Source organism: Meriones unguiculatus, chromosome 4 (genome assembly GCF_030254825.1).
Source record: "Meriones unguiculatus strain TT.TT164.6M chromosome 4, Bangor_MerUng_6.1, whole genome shotgun sequence".
Classification (NCBI taxonomy): Eukaryota; Metazoa; Chordata; class Mammalia; order Rodentia; family Muridae; genus Meriones; species Meriones unguiculatus.
In genome coordinates this window covers 137,094,608-137,120,352 of record NC_083352.1, presented here as the reverse complement: position 1 = coordinate 137,120,352, position 25,745 = coordinate 137,094,608, and the positions used below count along the sequence as shown (strand labels likewise).

Here is a 25,745-nt window from a genome sequence, read left to right as displayed (position 1 = left end):
GATTTGTGTTGATAGTTTTAAATGTTTCCACTGACTCTGTCGTCTCCGTGGTCTCTTTCACTTATCTCTGGTGACCTTTGTTCTTTCCTTTATCTAACTAGCTTTGGGCTTAGTGTACTCTCTTCTTCTGAAGGACTGAAGTTGGATTATTAACTTTAAATGCTTTCTTCCTTTCTTTCTTCCTTCCTTCCTCCCATTCTCCCTTCCTTAAGTGAAGTCATTCACAGCTCCTCTGAACAAAGCTTTTGTTGTATATTATAATTTTAGTATGTTGTATGTCTCCACTTTCCTTTGTATCAAGATATTTTCTAGGTTAACTTGTCATCCTAAAATGTCTTTGAGACTTGTTAGTGACTTAATATGGCCTGCCCTAGAGATGGTCTATGTGCATATGTATATATATAATTTGCATATTTTCTGATTGTATTGAGACCTTTATCTTTACATGGTGCCTTTTTTTTTTTTTTTTTTATCACTCACAACACTTTTGGACTCAAAGACTCTTTTTTTTTTTTTTTTTTCCTAATGTCCGTGTAGCTTCTTTTACTGCAGTTTGGGTCAGTCATGAGTGTTGAGACTAAGGTCTTTCAGATGAGCCCCAGGCTCTTTGGTTTTCTGCCTCAGGACGTGACCTCTTGCTCCTGTATATACCCTGCATTGAATCCACAGGGCCCTCACCATGTCCTTGAGTGTCTCAAACAAACACAACTTCTTCTTCTTCTTCTTCTTCTTCTTCTTCTTCTTCTTCTTCTTCTTCTTCTTCTTCTTCTTTTCTCCTTTTCCTTCTCCTTCTCCTCCCCCTCCTCCTTCTCCTTCTCCTCCCCCTCCTTCTCCTCCTCCTCCTTCTCCTTCTCCTCCTCCTCCTTCTCCTCCTCCTCCTCCTCCTCCTCCTCCTCCTCCTTCTTCTTCTTCTTCTTCTTCTTCTTCTTCCATCATCCTGTCTCAAGTATTGTGTTGTAGTGACAAGCAACAACAAAACAAGCTATTATACCTTATAATATTTTCTGGGGACTCCTAGAGACTGTTCTTTCCTGCAAATCAAGTGATAGAAACAAAGTGAAGTATTTAGCATTGTTTTCAAAGAATCCTCTACACAGACTGAACAAACCAGTTGTTTATGAGTGTGGTCTTCGCTTCTTCTAGTCTGTAGGGCTGAAGTCCTACACTGGGGGAGCCCAGGGACAAAAGGACAGTAAAGGCGGATTCAGTCAAGCACTGTAAGAAGCTTCCTGTGGTGGCTCTCGTGTGTTTGCCTAGTTGATGGAAACCCAAGTGTTCTCCAGAGTTCTGACAAAGTTGCTTCTGACAGTTTGGCTGATTTCTGATGTTTCTGTGGGGGCCCTCGCTCTCAGAACTGTCTGCCCTGTCATGTTCACTGATGTCACTTGCAGTTTATTTTGGGGGCCTTCATGTAGCTCAGGGTTTAGGAGAAGCTGTTCCTTGAATACCCTGTGGGCATTTCCATATAAGGGGCTCTGTCATCTCACTTCCCTTTATTTAATTTTTGAAATAAATTTGTTTTAGAACATGTGAACTGAAACTCAGTATTTGAAAAACACTGAGCATTAAAAAGGTATATCTAAAGTAAACCTGATAAGTATGTGTTTTTGAAATATAATCCAGCTTTTTTTCTCTATATCACAGTTTCAAATTAAATAAAGCAAAATGATGGTTTAAAAAAATAATCCTGTGCTAGTTTAAAAAGAAATCTTGGCAGCAGAAAATCAATTTTAATTCCTGGAAAGAAGATTTAGAACTGAGTGAAATATAAATTCTTCTGAAATTGAAACCAGTTATTTTGTTAGCTGAACATTTTGATGAGAAATAACTTCTATAGTGTTGCCAAGACGCAATTACTAGAGATAAATGTAAATTTTTGTCAGTGATTTTGAAAATGTCACTTTAAATTTAATACTAGAATGCAACTCGATGCTTTATAAACTACAACTTAAGAACAATTTAGGGGAAAGCACTCATGTATCCATGTATATATAATATATGTTGTAATTCTCAGGTTATATAGTCGAAGAAGTTAGGATGGTAAGCTAATGGAAAAAGAGCATGACCATACTAGGGAATATGAAAATCATTTAAGTCAAAGGTTAACCATGGCTTTTGATGAAAATCCTCTGGGTTGCTGCTCTGGGGAAGCATGGAGCATTTCAGGAGTAGTCTTGTTTGAGCTTCAGAAGACAGTGCAAGTATAAAAAGATAAAAATAAGCTCCTTTTCCTCAAAACTTCTCCCTTGCTTTTCTTTTTTTACAAGAAGAGAGAACTTACTTGGGTTCTTTGTATCCTGGGTAAGAGGAAGTGGAGTACAAAAGGCCATTTAAAGGGTGAAATACCTATAAAGTTTTCTAAACTACTTATAGCAACTGGCCAGAGCTTGGGTTTAATTAACTTTGCAGGGTCCGCAGCTGGGCAGGACAATGGCTAGTCTGAGGAGAGAAGTGGCAGCCTCCACTCCAAGTTTGAATTTCCTGGCCCCAGTCCACGGGCGTCGCCACTTCAGTGTTCCTTGAATGCAGGGTTTTCTCTTTAATTTCCTCTCAGGGAGGCACATAAACCAGTTTCTTTTGCAGGGACCGGACAGAGAATCTCCCTGTGCTTTGCTGAGGGACGCCCTGCGCTTTCTGAGCAGACTCATGGTAGTTGGCAGCACATTAAATGTTATGGTGTAGATGAGCAGCTGAGGGTCCTGAAATTCAGGCAAAGGTCAGGTCAGTAATAGCGTTTACATACATGTTCATCTCAGTGGGAAATCGCCAATTGTGTAAGAGACTGCAGATACTAAAATTGAGTATAAAAACCTCAAATTTTTTTTATAAGACTGTACCTAGTTGTCCGGTTTTTCCCTCGTATGTCTCGGTTTTGCAAGTTTTCCTTTCACATTTCACGACTATGAGCAGTTTGTGCTAAAATCCATTCCATTTAATGTTAAAATATTTCATAAGCTTCAAAAGTGATGACTTTGAAGGTGTTTAGTCTGTCTGATGACTTGTTTTGCTGTTTGTTGTTGTTGTTCTTACTAAGAGGATGCCTAACCTGTTCAGTTCTCTCTACCAGAGTTTAGACTGAGTTGACTGGAGTTTACATAGTTGACTAGTAGCAGTGGCTGGCTATATTGAGGTTGTTAGAGGTGACTGAGCGAGTAAAGAAGTAAAGCAGCTTTGAAAATCTGTGGGTGTCTATGTGGTTACTCTGTCTCCAGGGCGCCATTGGCAGATTGCTTTCAGCTGTAAACCTGTATGCTCTCCTTTCTTTTCGTTTTCTGTCATCTGGTCCTCAGACATCAGTTCCTCTTGAAGTTCTTCTGTTACTTTCCTGGGATGTCCACTCCCTCCCCCTCTACAGATTCTCTTAACACGTCCCTCTCTTGTCTCCTCTTTATGATAATCTCCTGTTCATTGTCTTTGTGATCATTTGACTAACTAACGCCAGTCTGTGTGATTGCACTGGGGCCTTCATGGGAACAGAAGTCAGTTTTTGCTTGAACTTGCTCCCCACTGCACTCTGGAACTCCTCATCCTGCCGGCTACGAAGGCAGCTTCCATGAGTGCTCGCTGTTAAATGAAGTGTAACAGGGTTCTCTAAACATGCTACCCTACTTTATGCTGCCATAAGGACTCAAAATAATGACATTAGAAAATAAAACTCGAAGAGTATGCATGGACTGGGCCTAGACCCCTGCATGCATGGAGCAGATGTGCAGTGTGGCCAACATGTGGGTCTCTTAGCCATGAGAGTGGGGGCTGTCTCCGACTCTGCCACTGCCACTGCATCCCTGCCCCAGCTGGCTGCCTTGCCAGGCCCTGTGAAGAGGATGCCCTCAGTCCCACTGCCATGGTGGGCTGATACCCGCTGGGGACTCCCCTTCTCTGAGAAGAAGGAGAGGGGAAACGGAGAGATGAGGCATGTGTGTGGGATTGAGAGGAGAAGGGGAAAAGGCAGGGATCAGAACGTAAAGGGACTAAATAAATAAAAAAGCACAAGGGGAAAAAGAAAATAAAGACTCCTTGTCATATAAATAAAAATGAGTCCAGTACTCATGATTCCAGATTGCTCACCTACTCCTGTTAGTTCCCGGTCCATTCTTCCCTGGCATTTGCCGAAAGCTTGCTCACGTTGGCTGTTGTGTCAGCTTTCTAAGCGCTATGACAGAGCACTCAAAACCGTGCTTCCGAGCAGTAGTGTGTGTCAAGTTTCCGGAGGCTTCTGCGAGTTAGGACTTGACCCTATGGGCTGATGGGAACCACCCTTCTCCCTTAGTGTGTCTCACCCGTGCTCAAGCGACCAGCCTTGGGTCTCATGTGCCTCTCTGCCTCCTCAGCGCAGATGACTTGACCTGCATCGCTGAGGCTGTGGGACAGGGTCCTGCTCCTCCCGGCCCGGGCTCTCAGTCTCCGCAGTGTGGCTATGGACCTGTGGCCCTCACATTCTTCACATATTCATTCTAGCACAGGAGTTTGTTTTACATGTCTGCTAAGGGATCCTAAGAGCACGAGAGTAGAATCATCACAAGTTCTTTTAAGTCCTGGGCTTGCCTAGCTGAAGAGGAAGGTACCAAAAAAGGACATAAATGGCCAGGCCGGCCTTGAGGTGCTCATGTTTAATCCCAGCACTCCAGAGGCAGAGGCAGGCAGATCTCTGAATTTGAGGTCAGTCTGGTCTGCAGAGAGAGTTCCAGGATAGTCAGCCCTACACAGAGACACCCTGTCTTGAAAAAGACAAAAACAAACAAACACAAAAACGCAAAAGAAAGGTAGAGGAAGAAGATAGATGATCCGGGCAGAGGCTCATTGCAGGTGTTGCAAATTCCTTGTGACACAATGAAATGATGCTTGTTGTCAGTGACCTGGTACCAGGGAAGGAGGAATGATAACTGCGGCCTGAGCACCGCTTGCGGGGTTACCGTGTGGGCTCAGAGCAGGCCTGTGTTTGACGGCTGCCTTACCACTCGTGTAAGGCTGGCCCGTTGTTTCTCTGCATCCCAGACAATCCCAATCCCAGATTTCCTTTCCCCTTTTCTTTCCTTTCTTCTTTCTTCCTTTATTCAAAGCTCCAGCCTTTGTGTGGGGGCATACCGGCATGTACCACCACGCCGGACTTCGGTTTCCTACTGCTTATTATAGTGCCTACACATTTTTGGGAATTATGGGAAAGAATATGCTATAACTAACGGAGACTAATAGGACTAATTACAAAATAAGGCTTTCCTGAACAGTACCTAAAGGGCATCTCACAAACCACTGTTCATTTTTTTTCTCCACGGTTGGAAAGTAGACCCGCGGCAGTGTCTACGCCAGCCCAGTGTTGGACGGCTAGTGGAATGTAGAGCTCTTACTTCAGTTTCTCGGGGCAGTACATTATTTTTACAAGAAAATGTAGCATGTTGGGCCAATCATTCAACCTACCTAAAAACATACAAACATTAAAACATATAAAAAGAAAATTATGAAAACAAGGACATTGAAATATAAATAGCAGGCTATTTAGGAAGAAAAATGTTTTCTACCTGAACCTGTGTAAGAGGCCCTAAGAAGTAAGCACAGGAAAATAGATAATCTCAGATGTATTTATTAGAAAGCAAAAATGGACACAAAGGACAACATGGAACAAAAGAAAAGGAAGCACAGGAGATGCAAAGCAGAACGAGTCACAGCTCAGCTAACCAAAGGCTGATCCGAGAGAGGCAAAGTGAAGCTGGGCTCAGAGAGCAGGGAAATGTTGAGAGAGTTCTGAAACATCATGCTCTTCAGATTTAGGGCAAAACAGATGCTTTTCTAAGAAAGGCTAACTTGAATGGGTGCTGGGAAGCCTAACCCAGGTCAGTAACCAGGGAAGTGACTGAGGCAGTGGTTATTTGTGTCCTCCACCTTTCTTCATTCCCTTGGAAGGACTTACACCAATGCTTCAAGAAATTGTAAAAGAACATAGATTTCCAATTTTCAAATTGGAAATTCCTAGACCTAGGAAGCTCAGTAAATGCCCACGGTTTCCAAGTCGAGACCATCTGCATAGTCTTGCTTTGTTGTGGCCATCTTTCCTAGTCTCCTCCCTGGGAACTTCCTGCTGTGACCTCTTAAAGGTACATAGTTAATTTTCAGGAGTTTTCCATGTCTTGTCTCACTATCTTAGGAATGGAGACCGGGCTGGTTTATTGTCGCTATAGCTGAATCTGAGCAGACTCCTTTGTTCCAGAGAGTGGACATGGGCTGGCCAGACTCTTGACTCAGCTCGCATTCCTCACACTTAAGATTTTAATAATGCAAAAGCTCCATTTCTTTTCCTACTCAGTTAATCCATTCCCCCACCCTGCCCCACCCTCTCCTGCCAATGTTTCTTCCCCTGAATTTGCTGGTTTGGGGCCTGTCTCTCGCATGACTGCCACTATGCTAAGGATGTAACAGCTTTCCAAATTTCCCAAGAATAGCATACATAAAGGTGAAAAGTGTTGATTTGTGCAGGCATATTAAATGAGATATTAGCAGATTGTGTCCAGTGGTGATTATACTGAGGTATCACATCAGGATAACTTAGTTTCAAGAAAAGGGACTAAAATGTGGCTTGAAAAAAATGATAGAAAATGTGCCTTTTGTCTTTTTTAGTGGTATGTTTTCAGTTTCCTGGATCAAGCGCTTGAATTTTAAATGCATTGCAGCAGGGAAGTGAGGTAAAGTGCCTCTTGCTTTTCTGCTGTCTCTCCCAGCGTTCTGGTGGGTCACCAACCACCTTCTGCTGACATTTCGTGTTTTTCCAGGGTCCCATGTTTCTCCAAATGACTATCTACTTGTGCTCCAAAAGTTTTCACTTAGAAGTTAGTTTCATCTGTCCAGTGCAGAGAGGTTGTGATCAGAAGGTGTCATTGGCTCCCTGTGCTGTGTGCCCTCGCCTTTCCCCGACACCGCCAGAGCACCCAGGGCTTTAGAGGTCTCTCCCTGGAGCACACTGTCAAAACTTATTTAGAGTGACCCCTTCTTGGATTTTTCTTTAATTTGCTATTCCAAGGGCTCCCTTAAACCCACCAAAGATTTGAAGGGCTTCTAACAGGCATGTGGTCAGCTAGCTGCTACTGACAGACACCCCTTCTCTACAGAAGGGTGGTAGAAGATTCGGCCAGTGGGGGCAGCAAGTGGAGCCTGCTCTTTCTGAGACTCCATATTTCTAAGGGAAAACACGAAGGCAATATCCAGTGCCCTTACCTTTCTGTGTATTTGTGGGTGTATGGTAAAACTTGGTATAAGATTTTCTATAAAATCTCTGCTAATTTTAAATATGGGGCGAAATTCATTTAGGTAATGATTCTTTCTTTAGCAGCTCCTTAGGAAAAAATTAGAGCACATTATTTACAAAAGTAATAACAGTGTAAATCACCTGTAATTGTCTTTTAGAATGTGTTTTGATATTGGGTTGTTTGGCAGGAGTATTATTTGATTTGGCTTTGCCTTTGAGGAAAATGCCACCCCACTCCTACGCAGATAAATGCTAAATATTTTGTTTCTATTGATTCAGTGTAGAAATGATCAGGGCTCATGGCAAATACCCTCAAAGCAACAGCTCTGAGTGTGCCTTTTTGTGGAAAAGGGAAATGTGGCCTGTTATTGGCATAATTAGAAAATCTTGCGAACAGAGGCTCACAGTTTTGTATTAAGTGTTGCTTTAATTATACAGCGAGAGCACACCTAACCACCATGGGAGCCCCACTAGCAGAAGTAGCCACCAGACTCGGGGTGCACGGCCGGCCCTGAGCGTGTGAGCATGCTCGTTATTGTCTTTACGACAGGCTGTCCTCAGGGAACAGTGCCACAAACAAATACTGCGTACGAGCAGCTTTATTGATAGATATGTTGCAAATGGTTGTGTAATTCTTCCCAAGGATATCCTGTGTGTGTGTGTGTGTGTGTGTGTGTGTGTGTGTGTGTGTTTAAATAAAGCCTGATCAGGTTATCTTCTTGGTGTCCCATCCTTATCATTTGTCTTCTTAGTGTCCTGTCCCCGCTCTCACGTGAGATGAGTTAGTAGTAGTCATGTAAGTCGGCACAGGTGTGCTGTACTGCGTGTGTAAGATGTGAGGGACACCATCAGCTGGGCACCGTTATATCTCTGCTTCCTTAGAGTCGTGATGTGATTTCTTTGAACTTTTTATAACTTCCAGTGAAATACTATTTAAATTCTTCCAGATCAAACAATCTAACTAGTTTCCTTAACACACACACACACTCACAGAACCTCAGTAGAATTGACCTGCTGACCTTAATTCCCAGGAAACTGTCACATTACTTCTTTACCCCTTTGTCTAACTTAACAATGTGACCCAAAATACTGCAGAGCTTTAAAGTTTCTCAGCATTGTAAGGTCAAGCTTTGGTCACCCTAGTTACAGTTTAGATCTGCAGGTCAGAGGTCAAAGAGATGAGTGATGTCAGACACATCTTCCTTGGGGGCAGTAAACAGTTGAACATATCTGACAGGATGAAGGTACTCTTCAGCGAGGCTGAGACCAGCGGCGGCGAGCTGCGCAGCCAGCGACAGCCGAGTGTTAGGTGTGCGTCTCTGGAGCGGGCTGAACAGTAGAAAGTGCGCCCCACAGTTCAGGTTACGCTTTTCTGCCCACATCAGCGCTCTGTTTGTCTGTGTGTCGGCAATCATCGATCATGCTCCTGTGTGTGAAAACAGCTGCTCTGTTCATTGCTCAGCAGGCACAAGCACTCTCCACCGTGGCACATGCTTTTTAGTGTTTGTTTGTGTCTCCTTTCTGCTAGTTTGGGAATTATGGTTAAAAAGTTACACTTCATTCAGGAAGCTTGTTCATGGTAGAGATCAGATCTGTTCTCTATCTGCACTTTATAACGTAACACTTAATACTTGATGTTTAAGACTTAACACTTCCTTCTTGCTCTTTATAAAGGTGTACCAGTATGGAACTTTAAAATACGGGCTTTGATCTCCTATTTCCAGAGGTTGGGTTCTGTAGTCAACTTTGTTTGTTTGTTTGTTTTCATGGAAGAAAGTGCTCTCCTACATCAGAGGAATCAGAGGAAAAGTAAAAGAAAACAAACCACAACCAATATTAAAACAAACTACTTGAAAAATTCGCATGAAGTTTTTATAACTAAGTCTATAAATGATTTTAATGTAAAACTATAGAAGTATACTTAGAAATGATAAATCAAAATACTAAACAGAATGAGTTTTAAATTATTATTAACATATATTTAAGAGAACTAAAAAAAATTACAGATTGTGCCTTTTGGACATGAACATGCTGGAGCATATTTCTTTGTTCTTCTTCTTAAAGCGGAACCAGTCTGCAGCTTTCCAGCCTGTAGACCCAATGTGTACAAGCAGCGGGCTTAGGCTAATTAAACATTAAAGGAGCCCTGTTTCGGAAGGTTTTGTTTCCCGTGTGTGTTTTGTGCAGCTGGAAGACTTAAGCTTGCTGGAGCATTTGGTCTTGATCACACACTAGGAAGGTAGACAAAGGAGAGAGCCAGGAGGGTTGGCAGCTGGGAGGTGTTAATATGGAATTTAATAGCAAAGGAGATGGGGGCTGGGGCTTTTCTAGGTGAAACAGAGATTGGCAGCTGGGTGGAGGAGACACATCCAGCCCCCTGAGAAGAGCTGGCTGCCGTGAGTTTCGAATGACAGCTAGCTTTCATGTGAATGAATGGATTGTCTCCAGGTTCTCCTTTCAATTCAGCACAAGCCTTTGCCTTGAAGATGTGGCAGAAAGCAGCTACTCAGCAAAGAAGGTGACTGCTGATCTGTCTTGCAGCACTTAGGGACTCTGGTTCAAGCCACTGATGGGGAATTCTGTCCGGCCATTGTGTCAGGAGAATGGCAAGTCAATATTTAACTGGTGAAGAAGTTACCTCATTGAAATACTGGTTTCTACAAAAACTGTATTCACGCACAGGAGGCCCTGAAAAAACAAAGGTTTTGTTTTAAACATAGGAAATATCTGAAGTCAAATAAAATAGCAGGTCGCACTCAGCTTCCAAGATTGGAACTGCTTTTCTGTTTTGGTGAACATTTAGATTGGTTTTAGGGTGTTGTTTCTGATGCATTAATTCTGCAGTTAAACTAACCAGTTTTTTAATATCTTTGCATCTATGTGTCAAACCCCTTGGGATTTTCAATATCATATTTTATTTACTCTTTGTTTTAAAATTTATTCACTGTCAATGCCTTTTAATTTGTCACTTTATACATTTACACTCTTGCTAGTGTTCTGACCCCAAAATGTGCATGTTTTGCTACTGTAGTTGCATTTTTCTCTCCATGGTACACATCAGAAGTCAGCTGAGCATAATTTCCAGGTTCAAGACCAGGTAAGATAGTAGAGAGGAAGACAGAACTTGTTAAAACCCTGTTCTTCTGGAGCCAGACTCTTCCACTGTGTGATACTGGGCAAAATATGGAGTCTCCCCAACTCTGCTTCCTTATTTCTAAAAGGGAGTGCCACCGTTCATTTGAAGTATTTTGAAAGGTTGCTTAGTTTCTTTTTCTTTATTTCCCTTCTTGTTTTAAACCAGTGGACTATCTAGATTAACCCCATACGTAGGAGACTTTCAGTAACTGACAACAAATGTCCATCTCTCCGTTAGCTTGCTACGTGGGCTTATCACCCTCTGCCAACCTCAAAGAATACTTGTGCATGTCAAATAACAGGTGTGTAGGTGTGTAAACGGACTGAAGAGTGGAGAGCTTCGGAGCAATGTAGCATGTGCCAGGCACAGATAAACCACCATCAAAATGGGAGCTAATTATGTGGGTCTTCTTTGCTTCAATTATCTTTTCCCAGAAGGTTCCTGGAAGGCTTGAGTGAGTTGCAGACCACACCATCACTCCTGTGCTATCGAATAATTGGGGTGATGATCTCCATGAAGATTTTTCACTACCTCACCACTGGAATTTGTCTCAGTGCGTTCTATCATGTAGAACCAATGCAGACTGGAAGATTTTCCCTTTTCTTTCCCGACCCTGCGCATCCCTCTTAGCTGGAAGCACTGTTTCTTTAGAAGAGATAAATTGCCTTTAGGGCATTTGCTGCCTCATTGCTGAGCTCATCTTGGTATCTCTTCACCTGCAAGAAGCCTACAGGAGGTGGCACACGCCAAGGACGTTAGAGTTGTCCAAATCTATCTTGATGCTTTTCTCAATTCCCATTTTCCTCCTCCTCCTCCTCTGACTTTGTTTTGCAGCGGGCAGAGCTTGTTTTTCCTACTGCACATTTCCATGGATCTGGGTCCCACGTGTTTGCCTCAGCCTTGTGCAGCTTGTGATCAGCTTCAACTCTGTAAGCACAGCGCCCTGACTGCTGAACGTCGGGCACCAGGCGGGAGTGAGCCTCAGCCTTCAAGAGTACAGCCTGAGCAGCACGTTCTTGCAGTAGAGTCATAATGTGTGCTTTTTTTTTTTCCATTTTATAAAGCGTTAACTAGTTACGGTTTTTCAGTTTGGACTGCATCAATGTAACGGAGGAAGTCTTACTGAAACTCAGGCACCCAGGACCCACCTCTAGAGTTTTTGATTCAATAGCAAGAATGTGTCTGTCAAAAGATCGCAGGCCATACCTCTGTCACTGCTCTGGGAACCGGAGCCAAACACGGATGTAGCGCTGAGAGTTACAAGGTACCTCCTCCTGGAGCGGTGCTTCTGAGGTGCCGTGGCTGTGGTGCTCTCCTAGGGGCCTAGCTCTGCCCTCACTGGATAGGGGCTGCTTCAGAACTGTTCCCCTCCCCGACTCGGCTCAGATAAAAGGAGCGGGCAATGCAGGGAGTGCCAAGGTCCAGCCTGTCTCAGTTCCGGAGAACTCCCATTCCTGCTCCTCTCCTCACTGTCGCGTTCCTGGCTCCTCGCCCTCTCTCAGTGTTAGCTACCAGAGAGTCCGGCCCGCAGCAGTAGATAACGGTATAATGTACCGTTAGGTATGGATTTGACATTAATTGGCCGTCACAATTGTACGGGTATAGGAGCTCGGAACTGCGCTCTTTTCTTCATCATGCTCTTGTTTCCTCAGCCACAGAATTTGCTAGGCCCCAGCAGTGTCCGCCCCCCTCCCTGGAGTCGGACTTGATCTGTGCCCGCCCCTCTGTTTGTTTGTGTTCAGGCTGAGAAAGCCTTTCCACACCTGCCGTCCTTAGACCGCACAGTTGCTCTCTTTCACCAACAACACAGGCTTCTGACGGCAAATCCCAGGTCTTCCATGCAGCAGGCTGCTGTTGTGCGGTGGCCCAGGAGCTGGATGGTCCTGTCAGGGTGATACTTCCGCTGCCGCCGGCACGCCTCTGAGCACTTCGAAACGTTTATTATTTTAATCCCTGTCGTAGCCTTAAGCAAAGGGCGCTATGGTCCTTATTTCACAAAGGAAGACAGGACAGCATAGGGAGCTTGATAGCAGCCTGGAATCGGCATTCTTCACACACACACGCACACACACACCCACACACGCACACATGCACACGACATGCTGCAGCTTATCATATCTGATGTGCTCCTGGTTGGCAGTTATGGTAATTTTTGGTTGATACAGTTTAGTTTATTAAGATGTAATTCTGTATTATATAATTTACCATTTTATGTGTATTATTCAATATTTCCATGTAATTTTAAATTGTAAGAAATAAACTATGCAATGTAACCCATTTCAAGTGTGCAATTTAGAATATCAACAATGTTGTATACCTTTTGAACTTTTTATTATAAAGGAAGTTTTATATATATGTATATATATATATATATCTTTGGGCATTTTTTTGTTTTACAATAAGCATAGCTTGTTTTTCCTAATTCACATTTACACACACACACACACACACACACACACGCACCAGCTATTGTTTATTAACTCATGTATTGGTAGACGCTTGGGTTGCTCCTGTTGTCAATCCCTGCCGTCAGTCCCTGTGGCTTTACACCTAGCACTGGAATGGCTGGGTCAGCCTTAGCCTTTTCAGAGACGACTAAAGTGTGTCCACCTTCCCAACGGTAGCCTAGAAGGATTACATTTTTCCTACATCCTTACCGAGGTGTTATTGTCCAGTTTTTTGTTTTGTTTTGTTTTTGTTTTTGCTGTCTTACTATGTATGAGGTGGTATCTTCTTGGTCTGATTTTTATTTCCCTCATGATTAAGTTGATCACCTTTTCATGTATTTCTTGGCTGTTTGTTTCTTCAGGAAAAAAAGTTTGTCCTCAGTGCTTGGCTAAGTTCTTTAAGGGGTGGGGTACTAGATGCTTGATCTCCAGTGATGCCAATCGCTAACAATCCCCCGTTCCGCAGCGTCCTTATTTCCTTCCATGGCAGTCTTTGAAACAAAAAGGGTTTTAATTTGGATGATCTATCACTTACCTGTTTTTCTCTTCTGTTTCTCCTTGTGCTTCTGTGCTGCATTTAAGACTCCATTGGAGTCTAAGGTTGGAAACATTTACTGTCTCTTTTCTTCTCAGAGTTTTATAGTTTAAGCCTTTGTTTAAAGGCTGTTGATCCTTTTAGAGTTAATGCTATTGTGTAAGTGGAGGGGGAGCTTGCTTCATTCTTTTGCATATGCAAATCCTGTTGTCCTGGTCCCATTAGAGAACAAACTGTCAAAAACAAAAACAAAAACAATTTTCTATTTCTGTCCTTTTCCTGCTTATTGGTTATTTTGCCCCTGCCAGAAAACAGTAAACCTTATGGGTTTCAGTTGGGATTCCCATTCTACCCTTGCTATTATCACAGTATTTGGGACACTGTAGCTTCTGGTTAAATTCACAATCAGAAAGTGGGACTTTTCCATTTTTTTTTATTCTAATAAAAATTGCTTCAGTTACTCAGTGGCTTATTGCAAATTTTAATTAATGAAATTCATTGTGTGTGTGCATGCGTGTGTGTGTGTGTGCGTACCGTGTGCCAAACTTGTCATGTGGAGATCAGAGGGCAACTCTGTGTAGCTGCTTCTCTCCTGCCACCTGTACGTGGATCTCAGAGATGGGACAGGCTGGCCAACAGCCTTATCCATGGCGGCATCTTGCCAGCCCTGTAAGGAAAACCGTTTTTGTTATGCTCTTGCACTGTTGGTTCTTAGTGTTTGTCTAGGGATACCTAGTTTTTTAATTTAATTTTTTAATTTGTTCACTCATCTGTTTCAACCAAGGCAGCTTCCCCCGTCCTGTTCCCCAAGTCCTACCTTCTCCCCAGGTCAGACCCATGCACAGTTCCTGATTGTCCGTTCAGTCTCTGTGAGCCCTATGAGCCCAGCTTAGTTGATTCTGTGGGTTTTCTTAACCCTTTCTTTCTTTGACCCCTCTGGCTCCTTTGTTCCTCTGATGACCTTTATGCTAGGCTCCTATTTATGAGTATAGCAGAACAACATTAGGAGTCATTTCATTGCTTTTTTTTTTTTTTTTTTTTTGCCTTGTTTGTTTCTAACCTGGATCTCTGGGCTATCCAGCCTCTGGCTCTCCAGGCAGTGACAAGGGTGGGCCTTCTCTTATGGCAGGGGTTTCAAGCTGAACCTGCCAGTGCTTGGCTGCTCCACAAATTCTGCACCTCTTTACCCCAGCACAGATTGTACGCAGGACACACTGTATGGGGAAGATGTGGCTGGGTGATGTCCCAGTTCTTCCAAAGAAGTCTTGTCTGGCAACGGGAGAGGAGAGCTCAGCCTTGGTGTCCCCACTGCTTAGAAGTCTTACCGAGAGGCACCCGCATTGATTGCTGGGAACTTCCACTACGCTAGGTGTCTAGCTAACTCCAAAAGACCTCCTGATTCCAGCTGTCTCTCCAGGACCCTCTCCCTCCACCCCTCCTGACCTATTCCTGTCCCCATCCGCTCCCAGGACACCCATGGTGTCTATTCTGTTTCCCCCTCCCGGGAAGATCCATGCATCCCGGCTTGAGCAGGGCTATCAGTTCACCCGTTAGAAAGTATTCACATCCATTCACAGACATTTTCAAAGGTTCTATGTAAGGTGCCTCCTTCATCTTCTGACTTCTGACTTTACCACTACAAATCTGCTCCTCCTCACCCACTACTTCAAAGCCAAACTGAATCTGTCCCGATCAGATCCTTTTTGGACTCAGAGACTCTTGTGGGTTGATGTGGGGTTTTGTTAGTCCTAAAAGAAATAAACAGAAAACTACCTGCTCTCATGCTCACGTGTTTACACCGGAACTTCTGAAGTGGTTCTTCTCACAGGAGATGTTATTCCACTGCGTTTCCTTTGTAGAACTAAGTGATTCTGAATCTCAGTATATATTTTGCTCCAGGGTTTTCATACGAATGATTGCTGATCTGGGTTTTCACTCTTGAAATATAAAGAAAAAGCCCTCCTGTTGGGGTGGGTCTTGTGTTGAGGCTGTGTTGTGTAAGGGCTAACAGCTCACTGGCAGGCGTGTCCTAGTGGATCAAGCCAGGCACATGGGACAGTCTTTCAGGAGCACTTCTTGCTCAGAAAAGACAGTGCACGCTGAGGACAGGCGTGGCACAGGCGTGAGTGCTGCAGCGGCTGGAGTGTCTGGTGTGTGTGCTGCACGAGGCATGTGTGTGTTGATCCCTTCATCCAGAAGAGACACATCGCTGGGATTTCCTCGCGCAGAAGGGAGACCCTCCACCTCAGTTCTCCAAATCCCCCGCTAGGCCGGCACCTGCCAGATCAATTGTCCTAACCACACCACCCACAGGAGGCAGAGTGACGGAGAGGCGCTCCCCAAGCAGGCTTAGATGTCCTGGTTCTGAAAAGGATGGACATCAGTTCAAGCCTAGGGGACACCAGGTCTTTGTTGGCCCTCTCTGCAGGGAGGGGTCTCGTCCCGGAGGGTTGGGGGTTAGCGGGCCAGCCCTCAGCCCTATCAGCACCGCGTGTCTGTGGTACTGATCCTCCATCCAGGAGGATCCCAGGAGCTGTATCAGAATTTCTCACGACGGAGTATTCCTATATTAAGATTCATCTGGTTGTATTAGATTCATCAGTTATTTTCATAACTTTGTTTTTTTTTAAATAATTAAGCTTAATAAGAAAAAGTTGTGAGGCTGGTATAAATGAGGAAGCACCAGTCTCTATTTCTTTACTTCTTTTTCTTCTTCTCTTTTGTTTGTGTCTTTCTTCCCACCCCCTTCCTTCCTTTCCTCCTGCCCTCCCTTCCTCTGCTTTTAAGCAGCCCCAGAAGGAATTCAGTGTGATGCCTCAGTCTTAGGAGCACCATAAAATTTTTCCTAAATCTGTGATCAGAAATACAACAATACCTTCTTTTAAGAATTAATAGTAGGGGCTGGAGAGATGGCTCGGTGATTAAGAGCACTATCTGCTCTTTCAAAGGACCAGGGTTCAATTCCCAGCACCCACATGGCAGCTCACAACTGTCTGTAATGCCAAATTCCAGGGATCTGACACCTTCACACTAATGCACATAAAATAAAATTTAAAAAAAATCAAATAAATTAAAAAAAAGAGTCTTTAAAAAAAAGGATTAATAGCAAGGTGCCAGTGAGTGAAGATCTGCGGGTGCCCAGACCCGTTATCCTTTCCGTCCTGTCCTTTAAGCAGGCCTTCCGCCTCTGACGGAAGCCTTGTGCGGTACGACGGCACATTAAGCTCCGCTCAGAGCGTTTGTCTTAGTGACCGTTAAGGTTGCTGGGATGAAACACTGTGACCGAAAGCAGCTTGGAGAGGAAAGGGTTTATTTTACCCACAGTTCCACATAATAGCTTACCACCCAAAAAAGTAAGGGCACGAACTCCAACAGAGCAGGAACCCAGAGGCAGGCGCGGCGGCAGAGGCGGAAGAGGCGCGCTGCTTCCCTAACCCGCCCAGCCCTGTGTGCCTGCCGTGGTGCCTGGAAGCCCCAGGAGGAAGCAGAGGGACCCTCACTTAACCAGAGCCTTCGCCCTCCCCCTCCACACGTGTTTCTGTACTGGAAGGGAGTCTGTATGCTGTCAGGGGAGAAACATGAGCACCAGACCATCTATAAACCCTTCATTCCACAGTGGTGATCTGCCTGCAAGATATTCTGCTCGAATAAGGCCAACGTTGTGGGAGTGACCACCACCACTTTATTGCGCTCAAGGCCCACTCCATGAGACAGAGCCCATGCATGCGCACTGCTCAGGTGGCCAAGAACCTGAAGCCGGAAAGGCCAGGGGAAAAGCAAATACGCTTGTTCTGCTAAAGCAACATAACAATGAAATGATTCCTAATATTCTGCTCTACACCAGCGTCTCAAGCAGCCACCAGCAGAGAAGCTTCTTCTTGCAGCAGAAGGGAACTAACACAGAGACCCACAGCTGGACAATGCAGAGCGCGAGAGATTTCGGAAGACCCAGTCCTAAATGGGATGCCTTCGTCAGACCCCTGGCCCTCTCCCAAGGCTTCAGGGAGCAGTGCAGAAGAGGAGGCAGACAGATTGTAGGAGCCAGGGGGGACATGTGACTCCGAAGGAACGGGTCCTTCAGAGCGCGTGGCAGCAGGCACACGGGCTCTCACCTCTAACGGAACAGTCATCCGCAGTTGACGCTCGCTTGCAAAGGAAACGTTTTCTCCACTGAAGTCTCGCTGGGTATGGGCAGGCCCCTGTCCAGCAGCCGATGGCCAACACCAACTCAGTGGTACTTTTGCAGACTTTCTGTCTCAGATTGCTCTGCTTGGGCATTTTTATTTTTATTTAGTCTCATTGGCCTTTAGTTTGTGTATTACGATTTCCGATTTTGTGTGCTTGTATGTTTTGCTGCGTGTGTATGTGAGTTTTTTTTCTTGCGTGTTTGTTTTTTAAAGAGAGAGACAAAGGGCAAGGAGTTGGAGATGTGGGGAATCTAGGAAGAGCTGGGAAGGGGACAGCATGGTAAGTATAGATTGTATGAAAAAATATTTTCAATAAAAATTTCTGAAAAGGATGATCTCAACTTTTGAGTAGTTGGTCACTCCCATTATCCCTAAAGTTCTCAATATGCTTGTAGTTTTATTTAAACCAGCCTGCCTTCTCTCTCACACCTATCTTCACTTAACCCTTTAACCCACAAGCTCTAGGCCAGTTTCATATCACATTCTGCTATCTCCGCACCCCTTGCAGCCTCTTCCCTGCCTTCTCTACCTTATTTTGGGGCCAGGGTCTTTCAGCAACCTGGAGCTTGCCATTTTGCTGGGCTGTCTGGTAAGACACAAGTCTGTGCTTCCATGTCGGCGCCGAGTCAGCCTTGATGTGAGTGTTGGGCATCAGACCTCAGATTCTCAGGTTTGCAGAGTGAACACTTTAACCATTGAGGCAACCAAGAGATTAAAAATAAGGCTATTGCTAGAAATAAAAATTCAGTAAGTTCATCTTCTGTTAGTTACTAACGTGGTCATTATTTGGGCTTCAGTTTCTCCTTATTTTGTTTCTATTTACTAGACAGGTTAAAGGGTATTTCAATCACTTCTTTTATCAGTTTTACACCCTAATGTACCAGCTTTTTAAAAATGTAGGTACAATTCTTTCTAATTTTCAAGCCACCCTCTACTTCTTAGCGATTGCTTAATGTTTTATTTACTTTTTTTAAAAAAAAATGCTTCAAACCTCACCCTAACAAAACATCAAAATGGTTTGGCAAAATAAAATAAATTCATTGTGTTTCTAATGTCAACTTTAATAAGGTCTGATGTTTCTAGGATTTAAATCAATGAAATGCTTTTTCTCTCTCTTTTTTTCCTTTTTTTTTTTTTTTTTTAGGCCAGGATCATTTAAGAAGAGAAATACCACCAAATACTTTATTTATTTTAGGTAACCAAAATTCAGTATCATTTAAAATTATTAGTCAGAGTTTTCCTTTACTTTGACTAATACTGAAAAAGAAAGTTGTTTTTGAGAAAACTGTGGAAAACCAAGGCACTTAGCATATTATAATTGATGCCAGCAAAGGAAATGAACTGAAGTTGTGTTAACATAAACACAACTGTTTCGTTTCCAACTGAAGTAAGAGAGGGTTGTGATGTCCCCTGGTGTGGGTATTTATTGGCAAGAAGTCGGCTGCCAGTCTACATTCCACTGTAGCTGATTTTAAATACGGAACTAAACAGGAAATGTCCCGAGTGGTATGCCCATCTGTCGAGTGTGAATGTCGTCTGAGCAAGAGCTTGTGAACTGCACGGAACAAGGCCTCGTCTTGCAGTGCTGTCTAGATGATTTTAACTTCCAGGAGTTTCAAGCCAAGCCCAGAGTGCTGATTTAACAAATTCATAATTCCTGCGCAGCTGAGTTGATTGTAACTTGTCACAATGGTGGTGATTTTTGCTAAGTGAATTCAAATAACAGCTCCCTTCCAATCACACAACTTCCATACGCTATGTCTGTGAGGATCTGGAGTTCTCTAGGAGTTCCTTTTGAATCACTTAGGAGTTCTTTCTTGGCCAACAAACCTGCTTCCACAGTGATTGTGAGTCAGAATCAGGAAAGAGGAAGGAAGCATCACAAGGGCTGCTGTGGCTGTGTTCTCAGATGTCTAGGAGGAAGCAGGGCTTTCAAGACTCTTACTGGGGGGTCTCTAGAAGCTGTCAGACTGGTGACAAGTTACAATGAAAACTTTTGGTTGTAATATTTTCATCTAATAGTATGATGCCTGTCTTAGTCATCCGTGGAGGAATAGTGAAGTGAGTGTGTGCGTGTGTGCATCCGTGAACACACACATGCACACCAGTACACATAAAAGTGATTGAACTGAAGACTAGAGTAATCACCTAAATAAAGCTGTGGGAGTAAATCGATATACTACCATTTTAGTTATACACATGACATACACTTTTATTGAAATATAGATGGCTACACCTTTATCAAATTACAGTTTTATTATTCCGTTGCTGTTTACATGAACTTCCATTAACTCTGCTGTGAATCATAGTTTAAAACGTATCACAAAATTACTTTCATCATTTTACAACTTTAACATAAGTACCCACATCGGGCTATTCTGTTCATTTAATGGACCATTTTAATCCTTAGCAACGTGACCCTGTAAAGGCTACATGTCAAGGAGAGCATTTTTACTTGAAGAAAGTAAACATCAAGAGCTTTAAAGTTTTCAGTATCTGTTTCCCTTTCTGATTTTAATGGACTTCCAAATCAACCAAGGGCGGTGGGTGGCCTGTTCAGTGCAGGACCCAGGACTTAAAAACATATGATTCTTTTCCTGTGATGCATTTGCACTCCTAAAAAATGGCATTTGTTAAGTTAGCTTATTGAAACGTTAAGTGACGATAGGGACATTTCAGAGTTTAATCTGAAGTTCTTCCCTTTATGGATTTCAGATGATTTCGCAATGCAGACACAGCGTTTATGCTCAGATACAATGTGTGTAACACAGGACTTGTAAAGGTGTGTGGACCTCCCAGCCATGAACATAACCTGAAAGTTGTTACTAAGAAGCACACAGCAGGATGGGGTCTAGTTCAGGGTGGGAGAGCACTGACACAGTATGGGGAAGGTGCTGGGTTCAACTCCAGAAAAAGAAACAGGTCAGGTACCTTCCCCTTGGGGCGTGGCACAGAGAGCATCCTGTCTGCTGAGGACCTGCGCTCACTTAGGGCCAGCAGGAGCCTGGCCCTTTCCCAAGGGCATCAGACGCCACTTCCTCATTACTTTTCACCACTGACTTGAGTTAAGGGTAACTATTTTCTTTCTCCCCGTCACCAAAGGAGGTTAGAAACAAGATGACATTCCCCACATGTTCCTGGAAATTTGTGAATGTCTTGGGCTGGCTGGATGACTCAGCATTTAAAGGCACTTGCTGCCAGGCCTAGTGGCCTGGGTGTGAAGCTTGTAATCCACGTGGAAGGCGAGAACTGTCTCCTAAGTTGTCCTCTGCTTGGCTTGCTGCATGAGTGCTGTGGCAAATACACACACCCCCCACACACACCACCAGACCACCAACACCCACACATACCCACACCACACCACACACACATACACCACACACCACACCAGACCACCCACAGCAAACCACCCACACCCACACATAGCCACACCACACCCACCCACCCACCCACACAAACATCACACCACACCACACCAACCACACCACACCACACACACCACACACTAAACAAACAAACAAACAAACGTGGAAAAAGAAGTTGGAAAGTCTCATTTGTTTGACTGTGGGGAACTGGCACATAGTGATGTCCTATAAAATCTGTTTTGTGGGATTCCGATTCTTAAAATCCTAGCATGGAGGTGACACTGTATTTCCGTTGTCTTATCACCCTCTCCCCTTTTCTTCCGTGTTCCTCCCCATGTCTTTCTCTGCTGACTTCACCAGCCTCTGTTGTTCTGAGTGCAGAAGAAGAGTGAAGCCCAGAGACAGACATGGTGTGCCGGCCTGGCCTTGGATGACACCCAGCACAGTGTGGAGCAAAAGCAAGGTGGGAGAGGGAACCAGAGGAGGCCAGGCGATGTCTGAGGGGGTGGGGACAAACCAGAAGGCCTCCGGGATGCTTTTGCCTGCAGTGGAGATGAGATGGCAAGAGCATTCTTCAGCCACATCTTCCGTTTGCCTTCTGCTTAGGATTTGGTTATTCGCCGCCCTCCCCCTTGACACCCTTTTTGTCAGCTTCTGGCTCTTCCTTCTGAAGTTTTTGAGCTCTCTTAATTTTGTTAGTCGCTCTGTAAAGTAGAATTTCCAGAGAAGTAAAGAGATAGTAAAGAAGTCTCTATTTTGAAGGAGAAAAGGAGGCAGAACTTGCCAAATATCAAATGCTAGAAAGGAATGGGTGGCCCAAGGTGTCCAACCACGTGTCCATTCTTGGTCAAGCTCCAGGTGTCCTCAAGGCTCGCTGTAAACAGTTGCTAGCTCTCTTTAGTCCTAGACTTTTTCATTTTAAAAGTCTACTTGGGCAGGAGGCTTAAATGTACTTCACGTTTCTCCGTGTGGCATCTGACAGGGAGCTCAGATTAGCCATCTCCTGATGCCTTGTGCTTACACGAAGATCATTTGTTGCACACCGTCCTTCATATGTTAATACACGATGTTGGTTGTGGTGCTAAATTACTACCTCTGCTTTTCATAACTGGTTGCTCTCGGATGCTGACGTAAACAGAGACCATGGCCTTTGTGCTGTTCAGCAATAGCTCCTGTCCACTCGGAATTTGCTGCTCTTGATCAGCATGATGGAGAGAGCAAGTGGCATGAACTGCAGAGAAGGCCCAAAGAACCAAGCTGTGGCTTAGTGCAAGCCAGCTTGACTTAGTAGACCCGAGGGACTTTTGCTCAGCAGCTGGTAAATGCGATTCCCGTGAAGGTGCTGTTTTGCCCATCCTTAAGTTCATCACATGGCCCATTCAAGCTCCGAGGACCACGGCCACCATTGAGCCTGCTGTTGTATTTAAGATGTTGGGAACCTGGAGACAGAGGGCAGTCTCTGCTGGTGCTGATGGGGACCTCTTCTTGAGAAATCATAGATTGGCTTTGGTCTCTCTCTCTTTCCTCCTGATGAAGGAGGACACGGGTGGTCTATAATTATCTTAGTGGACAACTTAGTATCACGCAGTGTTCTTACTATGCTGTATAACCCTTCTAGTTTGAAAACTAGCAAATACTGAAGCCTTTTCTCCCCAGGAAAGATGATGGGTAGGTTTCTGTGAGCCTCTGCTTAGAGAATTTTCATCAAATAATCAATACACGACTTTCTGTTCTATGCGCTTCTCTGTAAAGACACATTCTTTAGTATAAATAATTAAGCACAGACTATTTCTTCATAGCAAAGTCTTAGCTAATGGAGTCTCACATCTTTCTGACGGGGGTGATGTGACTATCTGTGGCTTTCATTCAGGTGCTTCCCACTGTGGTTCGTACCCTCAGCTTTTGCTGTTGTTCCTCTCCTTTCACAGCTTCGTCCCACACCAGCGATGTTACTTTAGCACTCTTTTGAAGTAGGCTGGCACAAAGATGGCAAGTTTGCCCCACCCTCACTATGGCCACATTATGCTGATTATTAACCATGGAGCCACAGCCCCCAGCTGAAGGGAGCGGATCCAATGAACATATTCCAAAAGTGGCAGCGCAGGTGGCTTTACCCTGACAACTACGAGACGGCACCATGGTTAGGGTAGCTGCACATACTGAAACGATGTCAAAGAAAAAAGCGAAAGGCATGTCCTCGGACCCCGGGAAAGACCGCAGGCATGGGGGATGAAGGAGAAAGTGGAGTGCCCCTGGCTTGTCCCGCTGGGAGCATGCACTCCGAGGGCCTCAGATGTTTCGCTGCTCCGTGTGTGTCTGAGAGAGAACATGAATGCTCTCTACAAGTACAGACCTGTGATTAAAGAGGTTGGCTCCCTTTCCTCAAATCGTCAATGTCTTTGTCTCTTCTCCTGGGACTTCCTAAATGCCTATGCTAGTAGTATGCCTGATGGTGACCTTGAAGTCCTGAAGAAATCTTATCTTTCCTTGTTCTTTATTTTCAAGGAATTAAGGAAATTCATTCAATATGGAGTGAGTAAAAACAAGCAAAAACAAAACGAAACAAACAAACAAACAAACAAAACAAGGAAGAAAGAGCCGATCAGGTACAACAGCAGAAATAACCCCTGAGCTGGCCAATCTCAGCTGTCAGCCTGAGACGCCTGGGAAGAGGGAGCCTCAGCTGAGGAGTTGAGAGCGGCTGGTGATGAGGAAAGGCCTGACCCACTGTGGTTCCAGTGACCCAGTGACTGCAAGCACCAGCCCGAGCTCATCCAAGTTCTCGCTCTGGGCCCCTCCTCGGGATCTTGCTTTGGCTTCCCTTGATGATGACTGAAATGTGTAAGCAACATAAACCCTTTCCTCTCTCTGGGTGCTTTCGCTGGTGTTTGATCACAGCAACAGAGAGGCAAGCTAGGGCTTCCCCTCAAACCATGAAATCTGCAGGGCTTCCTGTTTCTCTGTGTGCTTTGCCATTTGTTGTTTTTGAGAGTGAAACACTTTGAATGTTGTAATGAGGTAAATTTTTGAAATCAGAATGCTTGATTACAAATGTGCATACCACCATGCCTGGTGTCATTTTGTTTAGTGTTTTCTTTTTTCACCCACTTTTCCCTTCCTGCATTCGATGTAGTACTAAAGTGTCCACGCCACATGACCATGGTCAGTGATCTGACAGAGAATTTGAGTTCTTATTCATAGGAGAAGAATCCATGTGTGTTCTGCAAATTAAATCATTAGAACAGATGCCACCTGAAAAGCTGCTTTAGGGCTGAAGGGGTCTCCGGCTTGTGTGTACTCCCCTGGTGAACAGATAGATGTCAAAACATGGGACCATGCATGTTTTTCAGGACAACGTCCTGTCTTTGCCCACTCTAGTGCCAGAAGCTGTACCAACAACACGCTTTGCCTTTTTCCTGATGTAGCTGCGACGCAGAGCTTTAGAATCCAGACATTCACACAGGGCCCCAGGCGTTCAGGACTCCCCGCAGGCCCTGCAGGCACCCACTTGCATTCCCTGTTAAGAGATAGTTCCTGTTGTTCTGACACGAACTTTAGTAGAGATTTCATGTGGGACAAACTCCAGAGGTTTCCTTGTTGGTCGAATCTGGGTTCTGGCAGCCTCAACAGGTCAGGCACAGCCACCTGGCCCTAACAGGCCAATCAGAGACAAGCAATGGTGAAAAGCAGAAAAGAAAGACTTATTTGGTGTGGCCACATTGGGAATAGGAACAAATAAAGGGTTCTGGTGACTTCCCCAAGTCTATCATAGGAGTGGTTTAAACAGAAAACAGAGAGAGACAAACAAAACTGTAAGTGAGTCATCTTGGTCAGGCATGGACCTCCGCATCATTGACCCACCGTAGCCTTGGCTCTGCTTTGATCCAAATGTTGGAAATTTACCATCTTTACTACCTAGACATGGCCCCCTTTTAGGATCCCCTTAAAAACAAAACAAAACAAAACGTGATTTTGTGACAGTTTCATTGTGCTATGGAATTTGGTGACAGGTTTAGTGATGGTGCTGGCGGTGGCAGTGGTAATGCGGCCATCTTGATACCATGTATCTAAGATTTTAGAACATTCAATCGCAGGCTCTTTGATCATTCACTCCTGTTGATGCAGCTTGCGGGCCCACAGAGGAAGAGGATCCAGGCAGTCCTGATGAGTCTTGACAAGCTATGGGAAGATGGCAACGGTGGAGAACTCTCCCTTTCAGTGGAGCTGAAATGAGGGGAAGAGGGAGGAACTGGGGGAATTGAGGTAGGGGGCTTCATAATGAATAAATTATGAAAAAATTATCAAGAAAAATGTGTGTTCTGTCATTTTGGTAATATTGGGTAATAGCCTCAGGTCTTGAGGAATTGATTCAGGCTGTATTGGCTGGTAGCCCCAAGCCATAAAGAATTGCTTACTGCACCTCCCCCACCCTGCCATTCAGTTCCACCTGCAGAGACAGTACGCCCAGGTAGCACAGGCAGGTCTCCCTGTCAAACCATGAAACAACTGGAAGCTGTGTGTGTGTGTGTGTGTGTGTGTGTGTGTGTGTGTGCGTGTGTGTGTGCGCGCGCGTGCGCGTCTGTCCATCTGTCTGTGCCCCAGCTCCTCTATGTGAGCTCAGCCTTCATGGAATGGAAGGGTTGAGGCTTGTTCACAGACCCTTGATGTTTCAGTAAAGGAGCGTCAGCCTGTTGAGATCAAGGTCTGTCTGCTTCGCTGCCTTCGCCTTCTTACAGGTAACTTGCAACATGCTGCCATTTATGATTCTAAAACATCACATCATGGTACAAATTAGGAAGCTTGTACATCTTTATAAATGCAAAATAAAGTTATTTTAAGTT

The 25,745-nt window shown here is 44.5% G+C and overlaps 1 protein-coding gene across 11 annotated transcripts in view; it reads left to right on the top strand.

The window, feature by feature from the left end:
* Window positions 1-25,745, top strand: part of Macrod2 (mono-ADP ribosylhydrolase 2) — a 1,947,949-nt gene that overhangs the window by 331,678 nt on the left and 1,590,526 nt on the right. Inside the window, exon 4 of one of the 11 annotated variants that reach the window (XM_060383175.1) lies at window positions 25,030-25,094. The exons of the other annotated variants lie outside the window; for them this stretch is intronic. Within the exon in view, the coding sequence (XP_060239158.1) occupies window positions 25,030-25,079 (50 nt within the window). The 3' untranslated portion in view covers window positions 25,080-25,094. Of the gene's footprint in view, window positions 1-25,029; window positions 25,095-25,745 lie in introns of those variants that run through there. 11 annotated transcript variants of the gene reach the window in all.